General features: G+C 48.8%; 1 protein-coding gene across 4 annotated transcripts in view; it reads left to right on the forward strand.

Annotated features, from left to right (window-relative positions):
• PLEKHM3 (pleckstrin homology domain containing M3) overlaps nt 1-18010 on the forward strand; it is a 132718-nt gene that overhangs the window by 10330 nt on the left and 104378 nt on the right. For 2 of the 4 annotated variants that reach the window (XM_015289505.4, XM_015289508.4), the window contains exons 1-2: nt 3475-3565; nt 11469-12284. In XM_015289505.4, coding sequence (XP_015144991.2) covers nt 11681-12284 — 604 coding nt within the window. In that variant the 5' untranslated portion in view covers nt 3475-3565; nt 11469-11680. Of the gene's footprint in view, nt 1-236; nt 455-3474; nt 3566-9185; nt 9259-11468; nt 12285-18010 lie in introns of those variants that run through there. The other 2 variants (XM_040703912.2, XM_015289507.4) reach the window with 2 other exon arrangements.

An 18010-nucleotide genomic window follows, 5' to 3' on the forward strand; every position in this document is an offset into this window, starting at 1 on the left:
CTACATGAAAGAATAGCAGTGTCCAAGGTTTGGCTTTGATAAAAAAGGAAAACTTGCACAGACTTGTGGGAGCCATTTCACTGTTTGTTTACTTTCATAGCTGGCTAAAAATGAGGCCTGCGGTCCACAGCCCTGTATCCACGGCACTTTTTGTGTTACAGCTAGAAAGAGTTGCACTGTTCCTCTGGCTTATTACTCATGTGTCGTTACAGTGCACCGTTTGCTGTCTTTTGCAGAGACACCCTGAGACCTCTTGTCCATATTTCCATGTCAAAGTGACAAGCGTGTGCCTGACCCTGTGATACCGCAAAGTGCCTCTGAAACGGAACCCTCCAACCTGGCACTCGGGACAGTCAGAGGTCTTCAGAAGGATTTATCTGCGTGTTCTGGAGGGCAGCGGTGCAGCACGTCGGGTTGGAGGTTCGCGCCGGCCCTCCCTCCGCCTCAGCGGCAGGTAGGAGCCACTGCCCGCGCTGGACCCGGCCGCGGTGCGGGATGCTCGGGGCGGTGCCCACTCGTAGCACCTCCCGGGTGCGGGCAGCAGCCCGGGCCTCTGCTACGGGAGCTCCGTCTGGCCGTCGTCCCCCATTACAGCCACCAGCGCGTCGTGCCCAGCCGCGAAGGGTCACGGGGTGACATGAGAGAGGTCGGGCGGGCGCGGTGCGGGGCCGGGCAGAGCGGAGCGGCTCCCAGGAGCACAGGCGGCCGCCGGCGGGCCGGGCCGGGCCGGGGGCACCCCGCTTGGTCCCGGGGTCAGCCCCGGTACGGCAGCTCCCGGCCGGCTGTCAGCGCCCATCAGGCCGGCGGGGCTCAGCGGCGGGGGAGGGAGGAGGGGGTTTGTTTAGAAGCATTAGCCCGCCCCTCCCCCGGCCCCATTAGCGGCCCTTATTAAACCAACACAGACAAAGAGCAAAGATGCCCTCGTTAATGGAGAGTCTCCGATAATTACTCTGCTCTGCCGCTTCTTTTAGGGCCTGAATGGCCTTTGAATAATGTTTCTCTTGCCGCGGCCGCAGACAATACCCGCGCAGACCGCTTTAAGCGGTGCCAATCCCATTAGCAGAAGAATAGCGGAGCTCTCGGGGCCGGCGGGGGGGCGGCTTCGCCCCGCTCCGCCCGGGGAAGGCCCGGCACGGCGAGCGGGGAGGGGGGCGCGGCGCCCCCAGGAGCACCTCCCGGCCGGGGGCTGCGGGGGCTACGGAGGCCCGAGAGACCCTGAGGTCGGGCCGGGGCTTTGCGGAGTCCCTCCGCATCCAGGTGCTCGCGGGGCACGAAAACGGCAGCGCCGGCTGATTTCGGGAGGGTGGATTCCGCGCTGCACCCCCCGAGCGGGGCTAATTAGTGCGTTCAATAAGCAGCTACCAACCCGAGCTGGAACGGCTCTACCTGAGCCGCTCTCTTTGATCTCCTTCCCGCACGATAAGTGAGAACAGCGTATTGCTGGGCTGGCTGCGGTGTTTAATTTAATCATCTGATGATATTTATTTTCACAAACGTGAACTCAAAGAACAATTATCGGGAAGGTTTCATCTTGCGGCGAACGTGCCAGTTAGCGGCCTTTCTGCGAGGTAATAGCTTCCACGAAGGGGGTCCGTAATTAAAACGTGTGAAAAAAGGCCCTGCTTCAGAGGCGGTGGTCTAACGCTCAGCCGGTGTGAGCTGCTGGGTCTTCCAGTATGGTAAATTGGCATTCGCCCTTCCACGTGGTGTCAGCCCTGAGCGTTCCGGAGAGTTCCCCAGATGAAGAGAAAGATGCTTGGACTGTCAGCAGAAGGAGCCAGACTTGGTAGTGCCTTGGAGAAGAGTTCTGCAGTACTTATGGAAGCTGTTCGGATTAAAGAAGGGCACTCAGTCCTGCAAGCTCTTACAGGAAGACAGCAGCTGAGTTACACTTCCAGAGTTAGCAGAAAGAGCCATGTTCTCCCTCTTTTGGCACTGACTTTAGCTTTTGTTAGAGGTTCTGAAGCCTAATAGATGGTCAGGTACTGGGACAATGACCTCATGTGTGTCCTCATCAGGTGAGCACACGGTTTGTTTTCTCGTGAGGTTTACCACCAGAGGGCTCCAGGCACTGGGCGCGATGTCAGGCCGTGTGCTGATGGCTGCTGAGTGAGGGCACCGAGCGGGACGTCAACACTGGCGGTATCTTTAAAGGGTGAAAAGTGCTGCATCCTAGCGACATGAGTGGGCATGGAGGTGGCAGGTTGGTGCTTAGACCTTAGTGGTCTTTTCCAACCTTAATTGAGTCTATGATCTGAAATTTATGTTCTTATGTGAAGTTACAACAAGGACACTTTCCAAAGCTCAGACCTCTTCAGGATGGGAGCCTGTCCTACTGCAGCCTCGAAGGATAAGGCTGGCCGTTTGTTCTCCCTGGTGTCACACAGATGCATTAAAAATAGGAAACATAGAGCCCCCTGCCCAGGAGGGCTCCATTGCAGGAAGCCGTGGCAGGGGAGTACGTAAGGAATCAGAGAAGTGAGAATATCACTTAGAAAGGGGATGGAACCTTCTCCTCCTTCAGGTAAAATGGTCATCATTGTTCGTAAAAGTGCTTCTCAGAATGGTGAATTAAAAACTCGAATCCAAAGTGTTCCCTATGAGCAGTGTGAGAAAGATGCGTGTGGGTGGTTGGACTAGGTGACCTCAGAGATCTTTTTCAACCTTAGTTATTCTGTGATTGTGTTTGGTGGAGTCACCATCCCTGGAAGTGTTCAAGAGCTGCGGAGATGCGGCACTGAGAGCCATGCTTCAGTGGGCAGCACTGCTGGTAGGTGGACATTTGGACTGGATGATCTTAGAGGTCTTTTCCAACCTTAAGGATTCTATGGTTCTATTCTATGACTCTTGAGCAAGGCCTCTGCTGTTCCCCCATTGCTTTCTTAGCAGTCCTCTAATGAAAGGCACCAGACCCCCATCGCACTGCTGGCTGTGGATCCCCGCTATGGGCTGTGTTCAGCACCGTGTATCACTGCTGCATTGCATTGCCAGCCCCGTGCCCACGTGCACAGCCCGTGGTGTCGTGCTGCTGGGTGCTAGCAGGCACGGGGCTGAGGTTACCGGGCTTCGCTCAGTTAAGCGTGCCTGCAGGTTATTTCTGCACATCCCGTGTTTTTGGGTGGGGTCCTGCGCTGCATTCAAACGAAATGAAGGGTTTGTGATCGCCTTGCAGCTCGGCTCTCCCTGGGTGCCAGGTTGCTCCGGGGATGCCCTCGCTGCCGCGGGCAACGCTCGCTGCACCGACCTGATCCGGCCCGCAGCTCTCGCGCCCCGGGTGCTTCGCGGAGCCCCTCGCGCCGCCGCCTGCCTCGAGGCCGCCCAGCTGCGCGAGCCTCGGCCGCTCCCGGGCTCGCGCTCCCTTCGCCGAGGCCGAGCGCGGGCGGCCCCCAGGGTGACGGCAGGAACCTTGGTGCCGCGGCGCCGTTTCCCGCGGCGGCCGGGCCGGGATTGCGGCAGGACGCGGCCGCGCCGAGAGGGGCCGGGCCGGGCCGGGCCGTGCCTGCGCACCGGCGGCTCCGCTCGGGTCGGGGCGCCGGGAAGCCGTTCCTCGCGGCGCGGCGGCCAGGTAAACCTCGCGCGTCCGCGTGCGCTGCGGGTCGGGCGCTCCGCGGGGCCGCCTTCCCCGGGCCGCGGGGCGAGGCCCGCGCACAGCCGGCCGGCGCCCGCGGTACGGACGCGGCCGCGGGCCGTGCCCCCGGTAGAGCCCCGGTCCTGCGTCTCTCCGTAGTTCTCGGCGAGCGTTTCGGCTTCGCTCCGAGCGGCGCGGAGCGTGCCGCGGTGTTCTCGCGTGTCACCGAAACGGCCGCTTTTGTGCGGCGGGCGCCCGAGCAAAGGCAGCGCTGAGGGCGCGGGGGGCACCGGCCGTGTGGGCGCGGGCCGGCCGGGGCGCTGCAGAAGGGTGGGGCGAGCCCGGCTGGGGAATCGCGGCTTGCGCTCTGCAGATAGGTGTTTACCGCCCTGAGCCGTTAGGATTTACAGACAAGTCTAATTTTAGGCACTGCATCATCCCACCGAGTGGCTACAAGTTGCTGTACGTAGGGACAAAAGCATCTGCCTCTCGGTGGGACCAACGCCCGCTGAAAGCAAGAGGTGTTTTCATCTCAACGCTTACATGGCTCGTGCATCTTGCATGGACAAATTACGTGCATTAATCCGAGATTAAAGAGGCAGAAATTTAAAACACAAAACGGCATTGCATAACGGAATGGAGGTTGTAATCGGTGCACCATTCCTACAGGGCTGGATCCCGTCGTGTTGTTAGTGTTGCAGCTTGATCTGATGTTCTGAGCTTTCTGGCAGATTTCTGCAAAGATGCCTTGTAATAAAGTTACAGCTCGGTTAGAGAACAGCAGGTGTTTGTGCTGGAGGAGTCAGCTGATGACAGCAGCTGTGCTGAAGGAGCCTATGGGGGTGGCAGCTGGGGCAGGGCTGCTGGGACCGGGGGCACCGGGTCACTGTGCTGCTGTGCCGAGTGTCCTTTGTACTCATTCTCCTACACCTCATCCCCAGAGTTAAACGCGTCACATTTTCGAATGTGACACGGACAGAAGTCCGTGTGCTGGGCAGGCTGGAATTCAAGTCTGTATTTTCTTTTGACCTCGCTATAAGCTTAGAGAAGAAATGTCTCCCATGTTCTTGTGGAGATGCCATGTTTCTGGCCCTCGTTGCCTGCGGGAGGTGGCAGCCGTTACTGCCAGGTGTGGGGCTGAGCTGGGGCATGCTCGTTACTCCCCGGTTGGTGCACCTCAGAGAAACTGCTCTGCAGAGCTAACCGAAAGTTAATTGTGTAGGCTGGCATAGCTGGCAAAGGATTCACTTATTGCATTACTATTTATACCAGCTAGTGTGCCTCATCTAAAAAAAAGTCTCAAAGCTTCTTATTGTCCCCTTGTCCTACTTACAAGGAGATAAATATCTTTATCTGGCAGCCCCCCCTTGTATGTGTCCTTCATTACTTAAACATGGCCACCTCCGGGCAGCAAGGGAGGCACGCCGGGCAGAACATTGCTGCACACAGCAGCTGACGGCTCAGCATCCTGATTTCCAGCAGCCTCTGGAAATGAGTACTACAGAACAACATCCTCAGGAGTGACATATGCCTTTCATTTCTGTTCGGAGCTCATGGGGACAAAATGAGAATGCCTTCATTTCTGATCACTGTTAAATACATAAAAGACGAGCAGGGTCTTCTCTTCAGCGTAGTTCTTCTAGAACATATGGGCTGGAGAGATGCTCACAATTTCGGTTGTGCTAACCAGAAAAGTGTATTAAAAATGTTTTGTGTCCTCAGTCACGTACTAGCTCTCCTGTTTCCTCTCAGCAGACAAGCTGGTACATCACAGTGGCAATGTCTAATCAGCTGTGTGTCTCCTATACAGGTAGAGATTTGCACAGTGCTTGCATACCCTGCACTTTGTTCTGGTGTGCACTTCTCAGCTAAGAGTTGTTTCATTTTAATTACTGTTTCCAAAGTGCAGTTAAAATTAAAGGTGTATTACAAGCACTGTTTATTATTCATTAGTGTGTGCTCGTTGCTGGATGAGGTGTTTATAGCTGCAGTGTGTTAGTTTGCCATGCAGAGTGAGGATGCATGGGGAGTGTCTTTGGTAAAGCAATGGGGCAGATCTGCAGCTGAGGAAGTCTGTGCTTCCACATAGTGATACCTGTGTACCCTCACCTAAATGTCTGCTTCCCCTCGCAGAATGGGACATTCTGCTTTCTCCTTGGTTTCTCCTCTTTATCTTTTTTTTTTTCTTTGTGTGGAAAAGCTCATTGCTGCCCTTCAGGGAGACCATAGCAGGCAGGTGATTTTGCACCACAGAAATGGTTGTGCTTACATTCAGTTATCCTCTCAGACGCCTGGCCCTACAGACAAGCATTCCTGACCAGAAAGCATCTTTCTCCAGTTTTTATAAGCTTCTTCTGAACATCGGTAGCTTGTGCCTGATTACCAATCAAGAAGTTCTTCCATGTGGCACTGTAAACTACAATTGTCTGAACATTTTAAGCAGTTAATCACTCAGTTGGATACTGGGGGGAGAGGCTTGTCAAAAGGTGCTTTGGAAACATCATCTAAAGACAATTCTTCAGGCTATGTAAGACCGTTGGCTATCATATGGCCATCTCTTTGAAATTCCAGTTGCCTGTTTCATATGAGAAAAATAATGTAGTTTTGTCTTTATTTTATTTTATTTTATTTTATTTTATTTTATTTTTTTGTGAGGCAATGTAGATTTAGTTCAGAGATTTAAGTGATGAATCTGATAAGCTTGCGTGTTGCGTTACTGCGGATAACACTTGTGCTGGGGGAATGAGAAAGCTGGTGGTCATATCATTGAGAGTGTTTGCTGAGTAGGCCTTGCTACCCTGTAAACAAATAAAACGTCATCTGCTGTGTAGTTACAGCAGGGAGATGCTGGAAGGATGGCACTGTGCAGTACGTTACGTTTTGCTGCCTCAATTTTTCAGCTTCATTTTGCCAGCAGAGTATGAAAATGGCAGTGAAGTCTTTGGCAGCCACCTGTATGTTGTCATCTTCTCTTCTAGCAGCTCAAGTGTGCCACCTGACAAATACAACACAACTTCTTAATTTAGAGGTAGCTCCTAAGTCTTCAGCTTCGTAATGTTTTTGTTAGGGGTTCTGCACAGCGTACTGGTTTTCAGGGACAGTCATTGACCTGAGTGCATCCCATTTAGATTCTGTGCAGTACTTGGCTGATGGGACCCTCAGAGCTAATGCTTGTAGAGCAGAGCCTGTAGGCTGTGACTGTTCAAGGTACCGCTCAAAGAAAGGTCACAGGCTGAGGTTGCTCATAGTCTGACTGACAGAAAAGCTCATTAGATATCAGCTGCAGTGGTTCTGCTCAGGGTGGTTTTATGTCCGTCTTTTCTTCAGATAACCTCTTAGACTGAGCTTGTCACAGACATGAGTTGGGCTTGTTAGTGGTCCAAGTCTGCAGCACACAAGCAATAAAGGTTTCTGTGGCTGCCTGAATCTGCTCTGCTACCAAATTGTTACCAAATGTTCCAAAAGAATGTTCTGTTCTGTTTTCCTGCAGACAGAGGGGTTTCAGCCCACAGTTGCTATGCAGCATGAGGTAAGCACGGCCAGTTCCCTCAGCAGGTTCCAGGGTGCAGAGAAGGGGATGGGGTGAGCTCTCCAGGAACTGAGGCATCACTGCTCTCTGTTTGCAGACAGGTACCCTGTGAAACTCCTCTTGTAGTGTTGAGAGAGAATTCTCAGAAATACCAGTTTCTCTGCCAGGAATTTGTCTCTAAGAGTCATTAGGAATCAGTGAAACAGTATTACTCATGTATTTCTATCTTTCGTCTGGCTGGGCACTCCTCTTGTTCATGTGTTTCCTCCTGAGAGTATTGCTTGTGTATGTCATTGATGGTTCCTTTCTAATTCTCTCTCCAAATACAAGAAAAAAAGAAGACCCCTACTTATCTATTGTGTTTAACTGAAACTCATCACTTTATGTATACACCTCTATCACTTGCTCTCTGAGGAGGTCCTGTGAGCAGTGAGCAACAAAACCAAGCTGGCTGCTTTCTTACCAAATCGTGTCATGTCTCCTTTCTTTTCTACTTCCTGGTGTTTTCAGATCTATCTAATGCTAACAGTTGTGCTTGAAGAGACCTGACTGGTGGCACTTCTGAAAAGGAAGAGGGACTGGGTTTTGCTTGCCTCCCCTTTAGCAGAAGGGTGACTTTTCCCATTTCCTACCCAGTATTTAACAAATGCAAGAACTGTGTCTTTAAAGACATTACCATACTGCCACATCTAGTTGAAGTTGCCTGCATAATTCAAAAGAGAGGGAAGGAAGAACAATTGGAAGATAGATTGGACAGTGGCACAAACTGTTTTTCCTTAGACAACCAAACAGAAAGATGTCTGATATTTATACTTCTTGTAGGAATTACAGAGCTAAATGGATCTTTGTAGTCACTGGTTCCTAAATGCATTCTGGCTCTGGTTTTCTTTGCTCCCTGAGCTAGTCCTGGTCATGATGCGTGAGCTGGTGGTACATAGTGGGTGCTGTCATGGAGGTTTGTCACGTGCAGGATTACTTTCTGCCCTTGCCTCTTCTCTGCTAGTAATTGCAGTGCGGTGCCCTGATATTCCTCCTGGAAGGTGGGGATCCAAAAAAGCACATCAGGAATTGCAAATATCTTCTCCAGTGTATGTTCCCTGGCATTTGTCATCCGTGGTTTTCCTCTGTGGCCGGATTGCTCTGTCAGCTAGGTTGGCCCTTGTGGCTTCTTGAGGCTTTGTGTAACCCTAACTAAACGGAAGCTCTGTGTCTCATGTGGCATGAGCAGCAGTCACTGCTGCTTGCCTCAGCCGTGAGTAATGTGGCCGTTATGCACTCGTGATAGTAAAGACTTAACTCGTGTTGTGAGCATTTATTATCTGACTGCTGCACGTCTGTGGACAGAAGCTGTATCTACAGTAGCTATTTTTCAGCTGCTGCAGGCTGATGCTGAGCAGTTTTTGCTAAGAACAATGTACCGCCTTCACCAATTTTGGTTAAGACCAGTTTCTTGCAGCTGCCTGTAGCTTTGGCAGTTTTTAGTTCATCATCTGGGCCGATGACTTCTTCCTTGTATTCACTATCCTAGGCTGAATGTCCTTGGAAGATTTCAGGTGTTCCAAAGAAGCAATACATGAGGCAATACATGTGATAGTAGTTTTAAAGGAGCTCATCCTAACGTTTTGCTTTCCTTTTCTGCCCTTATGTGAAAGGAGTGATTTCCACTGTTTTCTCTCCTGGAGGAGATTCGGATGGATCTGTTTACTGGCATATCAGAGCTTGCATTCATTTGTCACGAGAGCCCTCTAAAAGTCTGAAGGAAATCTTTTCTGAATGTCACTGTCAGAAGATGCCAACTTGTGCTTATGGAGATTTATTGAATCCCACTGCACACATGGCACATCTCTTTCTCTGACCTCTAGGTGTAGTAGGATGTGATCTGCCTGCCCCTGCCACTGAGGTCACGTTGCCTGTACCTACTGAGCAGGACAGATCAGCAAAGGTAGGGGGTATGAGTGTTGCTCTTTGCATACCATATGATGCAGGGCCTGCCACCTTCTCATGACCCTGTGATTCAGCATCTCCCCGGACGTGAGGTCAGCTGTAGTTCTACAGCACTATGTGTGGCTGCATGACTCTGGTAGTTCCAGTCTCTAGGATCCAGAGAAACGTGCAGCTGCATGAAGCGTGGCCTCCAGCAGTTAAGGACAAAACTGTTAATGTAAGTGCCGTTTTTTCTGCTGTCCCTTTTCACCTTCCCTGATGATTTAAAATAAAGAACTGAGCAGCACTGCGTGTACTGCCACTGAAATTCTTCTGCAGTGCTTCAGTGGCATGTCACAAACCCTTCTGGAGTGATTGCTGCTCCGGTGCTTGTGTGAGGGCAGGGCTGTGTTCTCTGCCAACTCAGGAGGCAGCGCCTTTGTGCGGTCAGCCTGCAGCTCTCTTGGTGTGGGGTTGTGCTGGTGCTGCTTTTGTTCAAGTGAAAGCCTTTTGTGGTTTTGCAGTTTCCAAATAACATTCTTACTTTAAAGACGTGCCATGGGAGGATGTGGAATAAGTGGATGGGTTGAAACACATAGTGTTCCTCAGCCTGCTGGAGCTCTGAGGCACCACGAGCAGAATGCTGCTCTGGGGTCAATGGCAGGAATGATCTATGAGAGCAAACTTCACGCTCCTTTAAGGTGACAGTGTGGATGTGGTTGGAGTGGCTTCATTTCCCACTGCCATCAATTAGTACTATTGCGCAGCTTTGCAGAGAGTTTTCCCATACTGTTTTGATTTGAAACCACTCCATATCTGTTTTGTTCAGTACTCCATTTTGGTTCTGGCTCTGCCTTTACTGTCTCACTCTTCAGTTTGTCCTAGTCCTGATTTGCTGTGGAACAAGTGAAGTGAATCCTTGCAGAAAGATGGGGGGCAAAGATCTCAGTGTAAAGCCTTGAAGTTTCCAGTTATGTATGTGGCTGCTTATTTATTTATTTTAACTGGAGTGTGGTTAGAGAGCTGATGGTCTGAAATGCTGATCTGTTATACAGGAGGCTGAGCTGCAGCTTTCCAGCACAGGAGCATTGCGGCCACAGCAGAGGGAGGGAGGAGGCCAGCGAGTGCCTGTGGAGGTTTTGTGCTCCAGGACTCTGTGCCCCTTCTTTGGGAGATGCTGGTCTCGTTTTTCCCTATGGCTTAAGGAAGAAGTGTCTATTTAAATGACTTTGCTAATTTAAGTTAGGGTAAGGCAAGTCGACCGTTCTTGATTTAAAAACAAAAAACAAAAACCAACAAAACCCAAAAAACTTTAAATATAAGCATGATGTGTTTGATGCTGTTTAATAGATGTTTTTTCCTGCTAAGTGTAAATCTTCGTGGGTCTTGGTGGCACTTAGCAGTATTCACAAGCTAATGAGCTGCTAATTATCAGCCCTGTCCAGGCTAATTAGTTCTGCTAAGACAGTATTAATCTAGGCAGAGCTCTGAGCTAATGCAGCTCTGCTGCTTCTAGGTCTTGAACTGATGTGGTCAAAACACAGATCTCCTTGACTTTTGGCCATCCTGTATGTGCCTGCTCCAGGTGCTGTGAGAGCTGTTTTACCCCTGGCACCCGGTCTCTAGGTCCCAAGAGTGTGCATGCTTGATTTTCCCTATTTGAACCTAGATTCACTGTGTGTCCCTCAGGCACAGCAACACTGTGGATGGAGCTTCAAGAAGGAGAGGTTAGAAGGCATCAGGCATGGTGAGACAGAAGTTGGCAATGAGACACCCCCTTATTGCACCCCAGGGAGTGTAATAACCCTCCCTTCCTGAAGCGAGCTCAATAGAGTTCTTCAATAGTTCCAGCCTTAAAGCCATTCTTTATTAAGGTTTTCCAAATCAGCTGCTGGGAGATAAAGATCTTCGGCTTTATGACAGTATGGGTTATGGTGTATTTTGTTTTGCTCATAGGATGTGTTATCTTTCTGGGATTTAGGTTGCCACACCACTTCACACAGGTTCCCAGCAATACTGGGGAGAGAAATGCTGCTGCAGAGTGACTGCTGCACCTATTAGCACTGATTTATTAAATATCACAGTTCTGTTTATGCAGACAAGCAGCAAAGTAGCTGTTGCAAACAAGTGTCAGTCTCCTAAAACAAAGAATGCAAACAATCCAGGAGAAAAAGTTGAAGTAATCAAGGTCCGTTTGGCTTGCTTTGCAGCCTGGTGAGAACCTGTACTAGGTTCCCTGGGTGGCTGCATTTGCAGTGTTGGTCAGTACTGCCTTCCAGTGCAGCTCTCGAACATTTGGTTAGTAACATTTGGTTAGTAAGTGGAAGCACTTTGGCTCCCCTTCATCTAGTAGCCTACCCTGAAATCTGTTCCAGTTCAAGGAGAGATAGCACACACTGACTGTGAAAAGAAGTTCATGCTGACATGATGCTTTGCTTTGCATTACAGGTGACCTGCTATCACTATGAGCGTGCTTTCTAGAGTGACAACAGCCAACTTTGTCATGGATGTTCACATCTGAAGAAAAGGATTAGTTGGGTTCATCTCTGCCGCTAAGGATTGTGGTTGATGCATGGACTTGTCCTACATCTCTGAGTTAGTGGTGTGCAAAGGGCAGATGTGAGCAACCATTTCCCTTGGACCTACTGGCAGCACAGGACATGGAAGCTCTTGAAGTTGATGATATTAGCCCTGCCTTGGAAGTGACTGAAGACTTCTTCAACAGTTTTGATACTAAGCTTGAGAAGATTGTGCAGCCCTCTGGGGTGTTTGGTGTCCAGGATGTGCCTGAGCTGGTTGGGCATGAGGTGTTTGATCAGATAACAGAGAGCAGGAATCTAAGGAACGTCGCCTCCTTAGCCAAAAGTAGCCTCATTTGGGATCACTGCAAAAATGGCCTCTTGGAAACCAAAGCCCAGACAGTATTCTCTGCTAAAGATCAGCACGTGGTGCAGAGGGGAACAGCTGCTGACAACCGTGCTTGGGCAGGGGAAGGAGAGACTGCGGCTTTTAACATCTTCAACATCTGCCAGCGGAGGAGGGACAGGCCTCGATCAGTGAATGACATCCTGGTGCAGAATGAAGAGGCCTCTACATTCAAGCCAGGACACAACCGCTCACGCTCTGATATCAGCCATGTAAACTGGGGAGTGGTCTTCACTGGCACCTCTCTGCAGCAGCCAGCTCTGCCAGGTCAGGACAATAACTGTGCTCTGCTCTCCTACCTGGCGTTAACCAAGGGACAGGACATCCAAGGAAACACAGGTTTGTACGGATATGTTATTGTTTCTATTGAAGAGGAGGCTTTTCTGTTTGTTTTTAATGTAATCTCCAAAAGGAGCTGCTTGTTGTTGTTGTTCTTTGTTTTGAAACAAAAAGCACAAAAAGAACCCTATGAGGTAGCTCTTAGGATGATGTAAAACAGCATGACTCTCTTGTCTTTGATACAGCTCTGTCTGTTTGCCTGGCAAAGAGGTCAGTGTTTAAAACCATCTTCCCTTCTGTTTGAGGAACTAAACTTGTTTTACTTTTTGCTCCTATTTCATTCATTCTTACTCAGAAAAAATAATTTCCTAAACTAAAAAAAAACCCTCCAACTTTGCATGCTTAAAGCTATTGTGGGAATGGCAAATCCAAACAAAGTCAGCTTTTATCAAGTAATTAAAGAGCACCCATTAAAAAGAGGGGTACGTATATGAAGGTTTACTGTGAGGCCTGAGATCTGTTCTGTTTCTTTAAGAAATGCTGGCTATTCAGTCTGTAAACAATTAACAAAAACTCAAGCGTGCTATTTGTGCCTGTCAATATTAAGGCTTCTCTGCCAGCTTTGTGTGGCATACAGGAAGTCTTGTTATCAGATTGAGGCAGGCATCCCCAGTGAGCTGTATGAGGTGATGTTTCAGCAAGTGATAGCTTTTCCTTTTCCTTTCTCAAGCAGCACACTGGAAGAGGGTTGTGCTCAGGGCTTTGGAAACACTGAACCACTGTCTCCATCCCATCTCTATGATTTATTTTGTGAATGTCAGAAGTGGACTGGGCTCAAAGCTGTTTTCAAGATAGAGCTGATTCCTGGAATCTTAGAAGTGAAGAAGCAAGGGTGGGAAATGGGTTGATAGTGGCTGAAGAACTCCTGCCAGGACCGTGCTGCAGCCCACCAGCAGTCAGTACCTCTAAGATGTTCAGCTCACACTTTCCTACTGCTTTTGTGAAGCCATGAGGCATCTGTCAGTGCTTGCTGTGTGCTCTCCCAGAGCCCTTCTGCGTGGGATCCCTGTTTCAGGGTGATGGTACCTCCCTTCAGGAATGAGAACTGTGGTCTAAAAATGAACTTCTAACCTTTTTCTCTAGTGTATTCTGTTCTGCTGCTGTGCAGGGTTCAGATGATAGCTTTGGTATTTCTTCCCTTTGTATTTACTGGAGAGCCTACCTTAGAGTTTACTGCTACTTTGAGCTGAGCTTAAAACAGAAAAGCAAAACCAAGAAAGTAAGTGTTGCAGGAATGTGTATCTGGGACTGGTAACTACACTATGCAACAGACAAAAAAATATATTTGCAGGTTGGCTGAAAGCTGCTGGGGTGGTGGAAGAAGTCATGGGGGCCTCAGCTTGTGGAGGCATCCCTCTCCAGGGCTTTGATGCAGATTAAACCAATGCATATGAGGTACTGAGAGCAGCTTGCAGCTGCTCCTCCTTTTCCCTGTGGCAGGGAAAGACTTCCCTCTGGAGCCTGCAGAGGTCTCCAGGTCCTTCGAGGCTGGCCAAGTTGCTGCACAGATTAGCTCTTCACAATCACAGTTATTTTTTCATTATCTTCATATTATATTTATTACTCTGGGCTTATCTGCTCTTGCTGCTTACTTTCTCATAATACAAATAAAATGAAACTGGATCTATTCCACGTTCTGTGAAGGAAAAAGCTCTGAAAGAAGCTATGCCTTCTGGGGCTGTATCTCTCCAGGTCTGCTGGCAACACAGCTAGCATGCCAGAAATGACCACTGCTTGAGCAGTGTCAAGCAGTAAGTGGAGCTAGAAAAGAAGGAAGTTGCAAGCAATTTCTAGGCAGGCTTTTGTATTTCTGGGCATGTGTCCTGGCAAACAAAGGGAGAATACTGCTTCTGTAGCATCTCAAGAAAGCTCGCTTAGATCATTAAAAACACAGTGCATGAGCAGTTATCTTTGACAGTCATGTGGATGTTTTCATTCAAACACAACCAGTCCCGGGACTGTAGGTGCTATAGTGTTTTTCCCAGCTAGCTGCTTATTTTGCCTGCCTCACCTGTGAGCATAGGGTACTGAAGAAATTTCACTGAGTGGACAAGCACCTGTGTGCTGAAAGTGTCCCAGCTGCAGAGAGCTGATGGCCTGGTACCCCTTGCCAGCTGGCTATGCAGGTAGGTACTCAGTCAGCCCCACTGATTTTAGCAGTACTTTGTCAGGATGCTGCATCTATGGGTTGGTTGCAGTGCTGCAACATGGCAAAATAGGCATGTTGAAGAAAACGGTTGCCTTAAAACTGGCTAACAAGGCCAAAGTCTACTGACTGGGGCCAAAATTTCACCTGCCTCTCTCTGCTGATTTATCATTTTTTCTCCTCTCTGCATTTTTTTACCTGTCTGGGAACATCATTTTGAACACTGCAAAGGCCTGATCACGTCTTCAGGAGTAGTACAGACAAGATTTCAAAAGAGGTTTGGGCCCCAGCTTCGTGCAACTCTTGGATATCTGGCTGCAGTGGAAATGCTAAGTCACTGCTTTGAAACAGTGATGGAGCACCTGGTAGGAAGGCAGGGCCAACCCGGGGGAGCTCAGGTGCATGCAATGCAGTGCACCTGAGTGACCAGAAGGGATTGAGCCAGGATCTATCCCTTTCCAGACCTCATTTGAGGGTTGGCAGTAGAGGTAAGAGTATCTTGCTGGAGATCCCTGTGTACCTGATGCCTTCTGAAGGTAAGCAGCTTCTTTATTTCTGTGCCCTTGGCTGTTGCATTAGAGCAAACCCTCACTTGCTGCAGCCTAGGACCTTGCTACTCTGCTGTCATTGCTGCACTTTCAATCGTGTTCCACTGGCAAACTTCTCTAGTATATTTTTGAGGAGGAAAAACATCTAAATTTCTATTCATGAGCAGCACAATAGTGGTTCACAGACTGAGGATCGGTACTGTTCTTTGAGTTTTACAAAGCTGCTTTATCCTACTTCAGGGATCACATTGACTTGAGGGATTTAATTTTTCTACTCCTACACTGACCTTATGTAGCATAAAGCAGTCTCAGTTCTATCTTAACCACTTGCAATCTGGGTTGAGTTGAGAGTAAGATGGTCCTTAAGCAAAGGAGTTGATTTTTATCTCACCACTATTTGATAAGGGTGTCAATTGTGATGGGGCTTGGTGGTGGTAGTAGGAAGTCAACAAGTGTCGTCTGCTGGAGAATGATATTGTTGAGGTTATGTCTGTAATCATTTTTAAGCAAGTGCTTAGTTTTATTACAGCCAGAGGCTGCTGAAGTCACAGCCATAAGCACCTGCAGGGTCTGGCTGCTTTGAATTGCAAAATCATATCATAACTGAGAGCTCCTTGGAGCCTTTGACTAGGTGCCATTGAGAACTTGATGCTGAAATTGTTCTTTGATCTAAAGGAGAATTTCTTTTTGAAATTTAATTCATAACTCTTAATGCAAATTGACAGGGAAATTGGAGTCATTGAAATTAAAACAAAATCCCAATCCTAATTCATCTCTCTTCAGCTTTGTTAGAAGATAACTTAGTCTGCTTGAAAAATATTGGAATCTTTAATTTATTTGCCAGGTATCCTTGTCTTCAGCAGCAGCAGTGGCTGACACCGTCTCTGTGCCTACGTTGCTAGCTCTTGCAGCATTTAGCAGTACATATTGCTGTGCTGAGCAGGTTCCTGGCAGTGGGTCACAGAGCAGGAGATGGCAGAGCCATCAACTGCCACTGTTGTCGTGCTCGGGAAGGAGCCTCAGAGACAGCTGGACAGAAAATGGAGAGGTTGTGCTTAGTAAGGGAGCTGCTGCAGAGTGGAGGTAGCCAGAGATCTTGAGCAATGTGAAATTCTGAGGTATGATGTGAAGCCCTCACGCTGACATACTGCTGATGGCCACATAAAGCCCAGCTCCTTTCCGGTCTACCAGGGAGGTTTGTGAAGTCTTAATTACTATTTGTGGTCTTGCAAAAACACTCCATTAGCACTGTCTTCTGTCAGCAGTACGTAGAAGATGCACAGCCGGGATGGACCAATTGCTACAGGGATGGTAGAGCGTTATAGCTGTGTGGTATTGTGTAGAAAACAATAGTGTAGCCATCCAAAAGGCAGATGTGCAGAAACAACACTTGGCACGTTCCTCTCTGGAGAGCAGGAAGCCTCAAACTACTTGGAAATAATCCCAGAAAGCACCCAGCCAGTTGGAGCATCCAGTGCCCCAAGAGGCCAATCTATTTTCAGCATTAAAAGGTAGGCGAGGAAAAGCTGTACTTGCAGAGGTTTGGAGCCTTTCAAGATTTGAGGAGGCAAAATTGTTTAAAATCCAATATGAGTTGGATGCCCTCCACTGGGCTGGGGTCCGTAAGCGCCAAGGGCTGTCTGTGTATCTAGCAAGGGGCAGCCCCTTCTCCCAAGAGGTTACAGCTTAAACAAACTATGCAGTAAAGGCAGCAAGACTAAGCAGGGACACAGAGGGATGGGGTGAGGTGTTTTGCCTAAGGTCGGACAGAAGTGTAATTTGGATCACCTAATCTCATCTGCTAGATCAGACTTCCCCTCTAACTGCTCTGTCTGATTTGGGGAATGCTGCACTTGTCCTCTTCTGGCTCAGTCCTGGTTGCTCATGGGGCAGCCTCTGAGTGAAGGGGCCACAGGGGCTGGCAGAGAGCAGCAGCAGCACCCTGTCTGCTCCCCTGCCTGTGGGGCCATGGGAGAGCACAGAGGAGAATAGAGAAGGCAAGTGCAGTGGGAGGCTATGGGAGGGGGTCACGTAAAGAAACTGACAATGCAGGAGGCATACGGTAAAAGGCACCAGCGAGTTAGGTTGGGAGGGTTATGTCCTATGGAGATTGTTACAGCATTCCATAAAGCTTAATAGAGTTTTTCATCTCCTGTGGCAGTGCTGATTGCTTCCAGTGATGTTGTGATGACTTTCATAACTGAATTTTCATGTTAGTTGCTATTACAGTATGTAAGGCTTTTCCCTTAGTGGTGTCAGCGATCTCTGCTAATGTGAACCGATGACTGTTTTCATAGCTTTGTCAGTCATTTTATACTCTTTCTTCCTTCTTTTTGAAGTAGAATTGAGTGGATTTATACAAGGATCATCAAATGCATCTTCATTTGATTTTCTCACTTCTTTTGCCCACAAAAGATGCACCTGCAGAACCAGATGGAAAATGGATAGAAAAAGATGGTGGTTTTAAGTAGGAAGGCAGTGGACATCACAGATCTTAGCCGTGCCAGCGGAGGGACAGTTAGTTCCTAATCCCCCAAGCAAGTCATTAGTCCTGTTAAGGAGGAGCTCATGTGTTTAATTTATTTTGGCAGCAGCAGTATGAGGGTGTTCTGTCAGAGAACTTCCCAAGAGCTTTGAGAACAGTGTGATCAAAAACATACGGCTTACAGGAGAGTAAACAGAAAACAATATGCAGAATGGAGGTAAACAGAAAGTACAAGAAGATGAGTTGGCCAACTTGACTTACAGAGTTAGTGGCAGAGCTGGGAGTAGAACCTGGAGGCATTTTCTATCTCATATCTCTGGTCCAGACTGCCATGCCAAAACTGTACTTAAATTGGGAAATTGTTGGAGAAAAACTGTTTTTGTATTTAAGGTGACTTGCACAGGTTTCTGCGCCTGTGTACTCTCTGACCACATGTCTGGCAGTGCCATCTCTCATAACTCGGGAGCCTTGTGGGACAGCAGTCCATCCTGATCTGAGAGAGCGTTTCAGGTCAGAAAGGCATCTGCTGAGTTCTATAGGAATTTGA

The sequence above is a fragment of the Gallus gallus genome, chromosome 7, assembly GCF_016699485.2.
Source record: "Gallus gallus isolate bGalGal1 chromosome 7, bGalGal1.mat.broiler.GRCg7b, whole genome shotgun sequence".
NCBI classification, from domain to species: domain Eukaryota; kingdom Metazoa; phylum Chordata; class Aves; order Galliformes; family Phasianidae; genus Gallus; species Gallus gallus.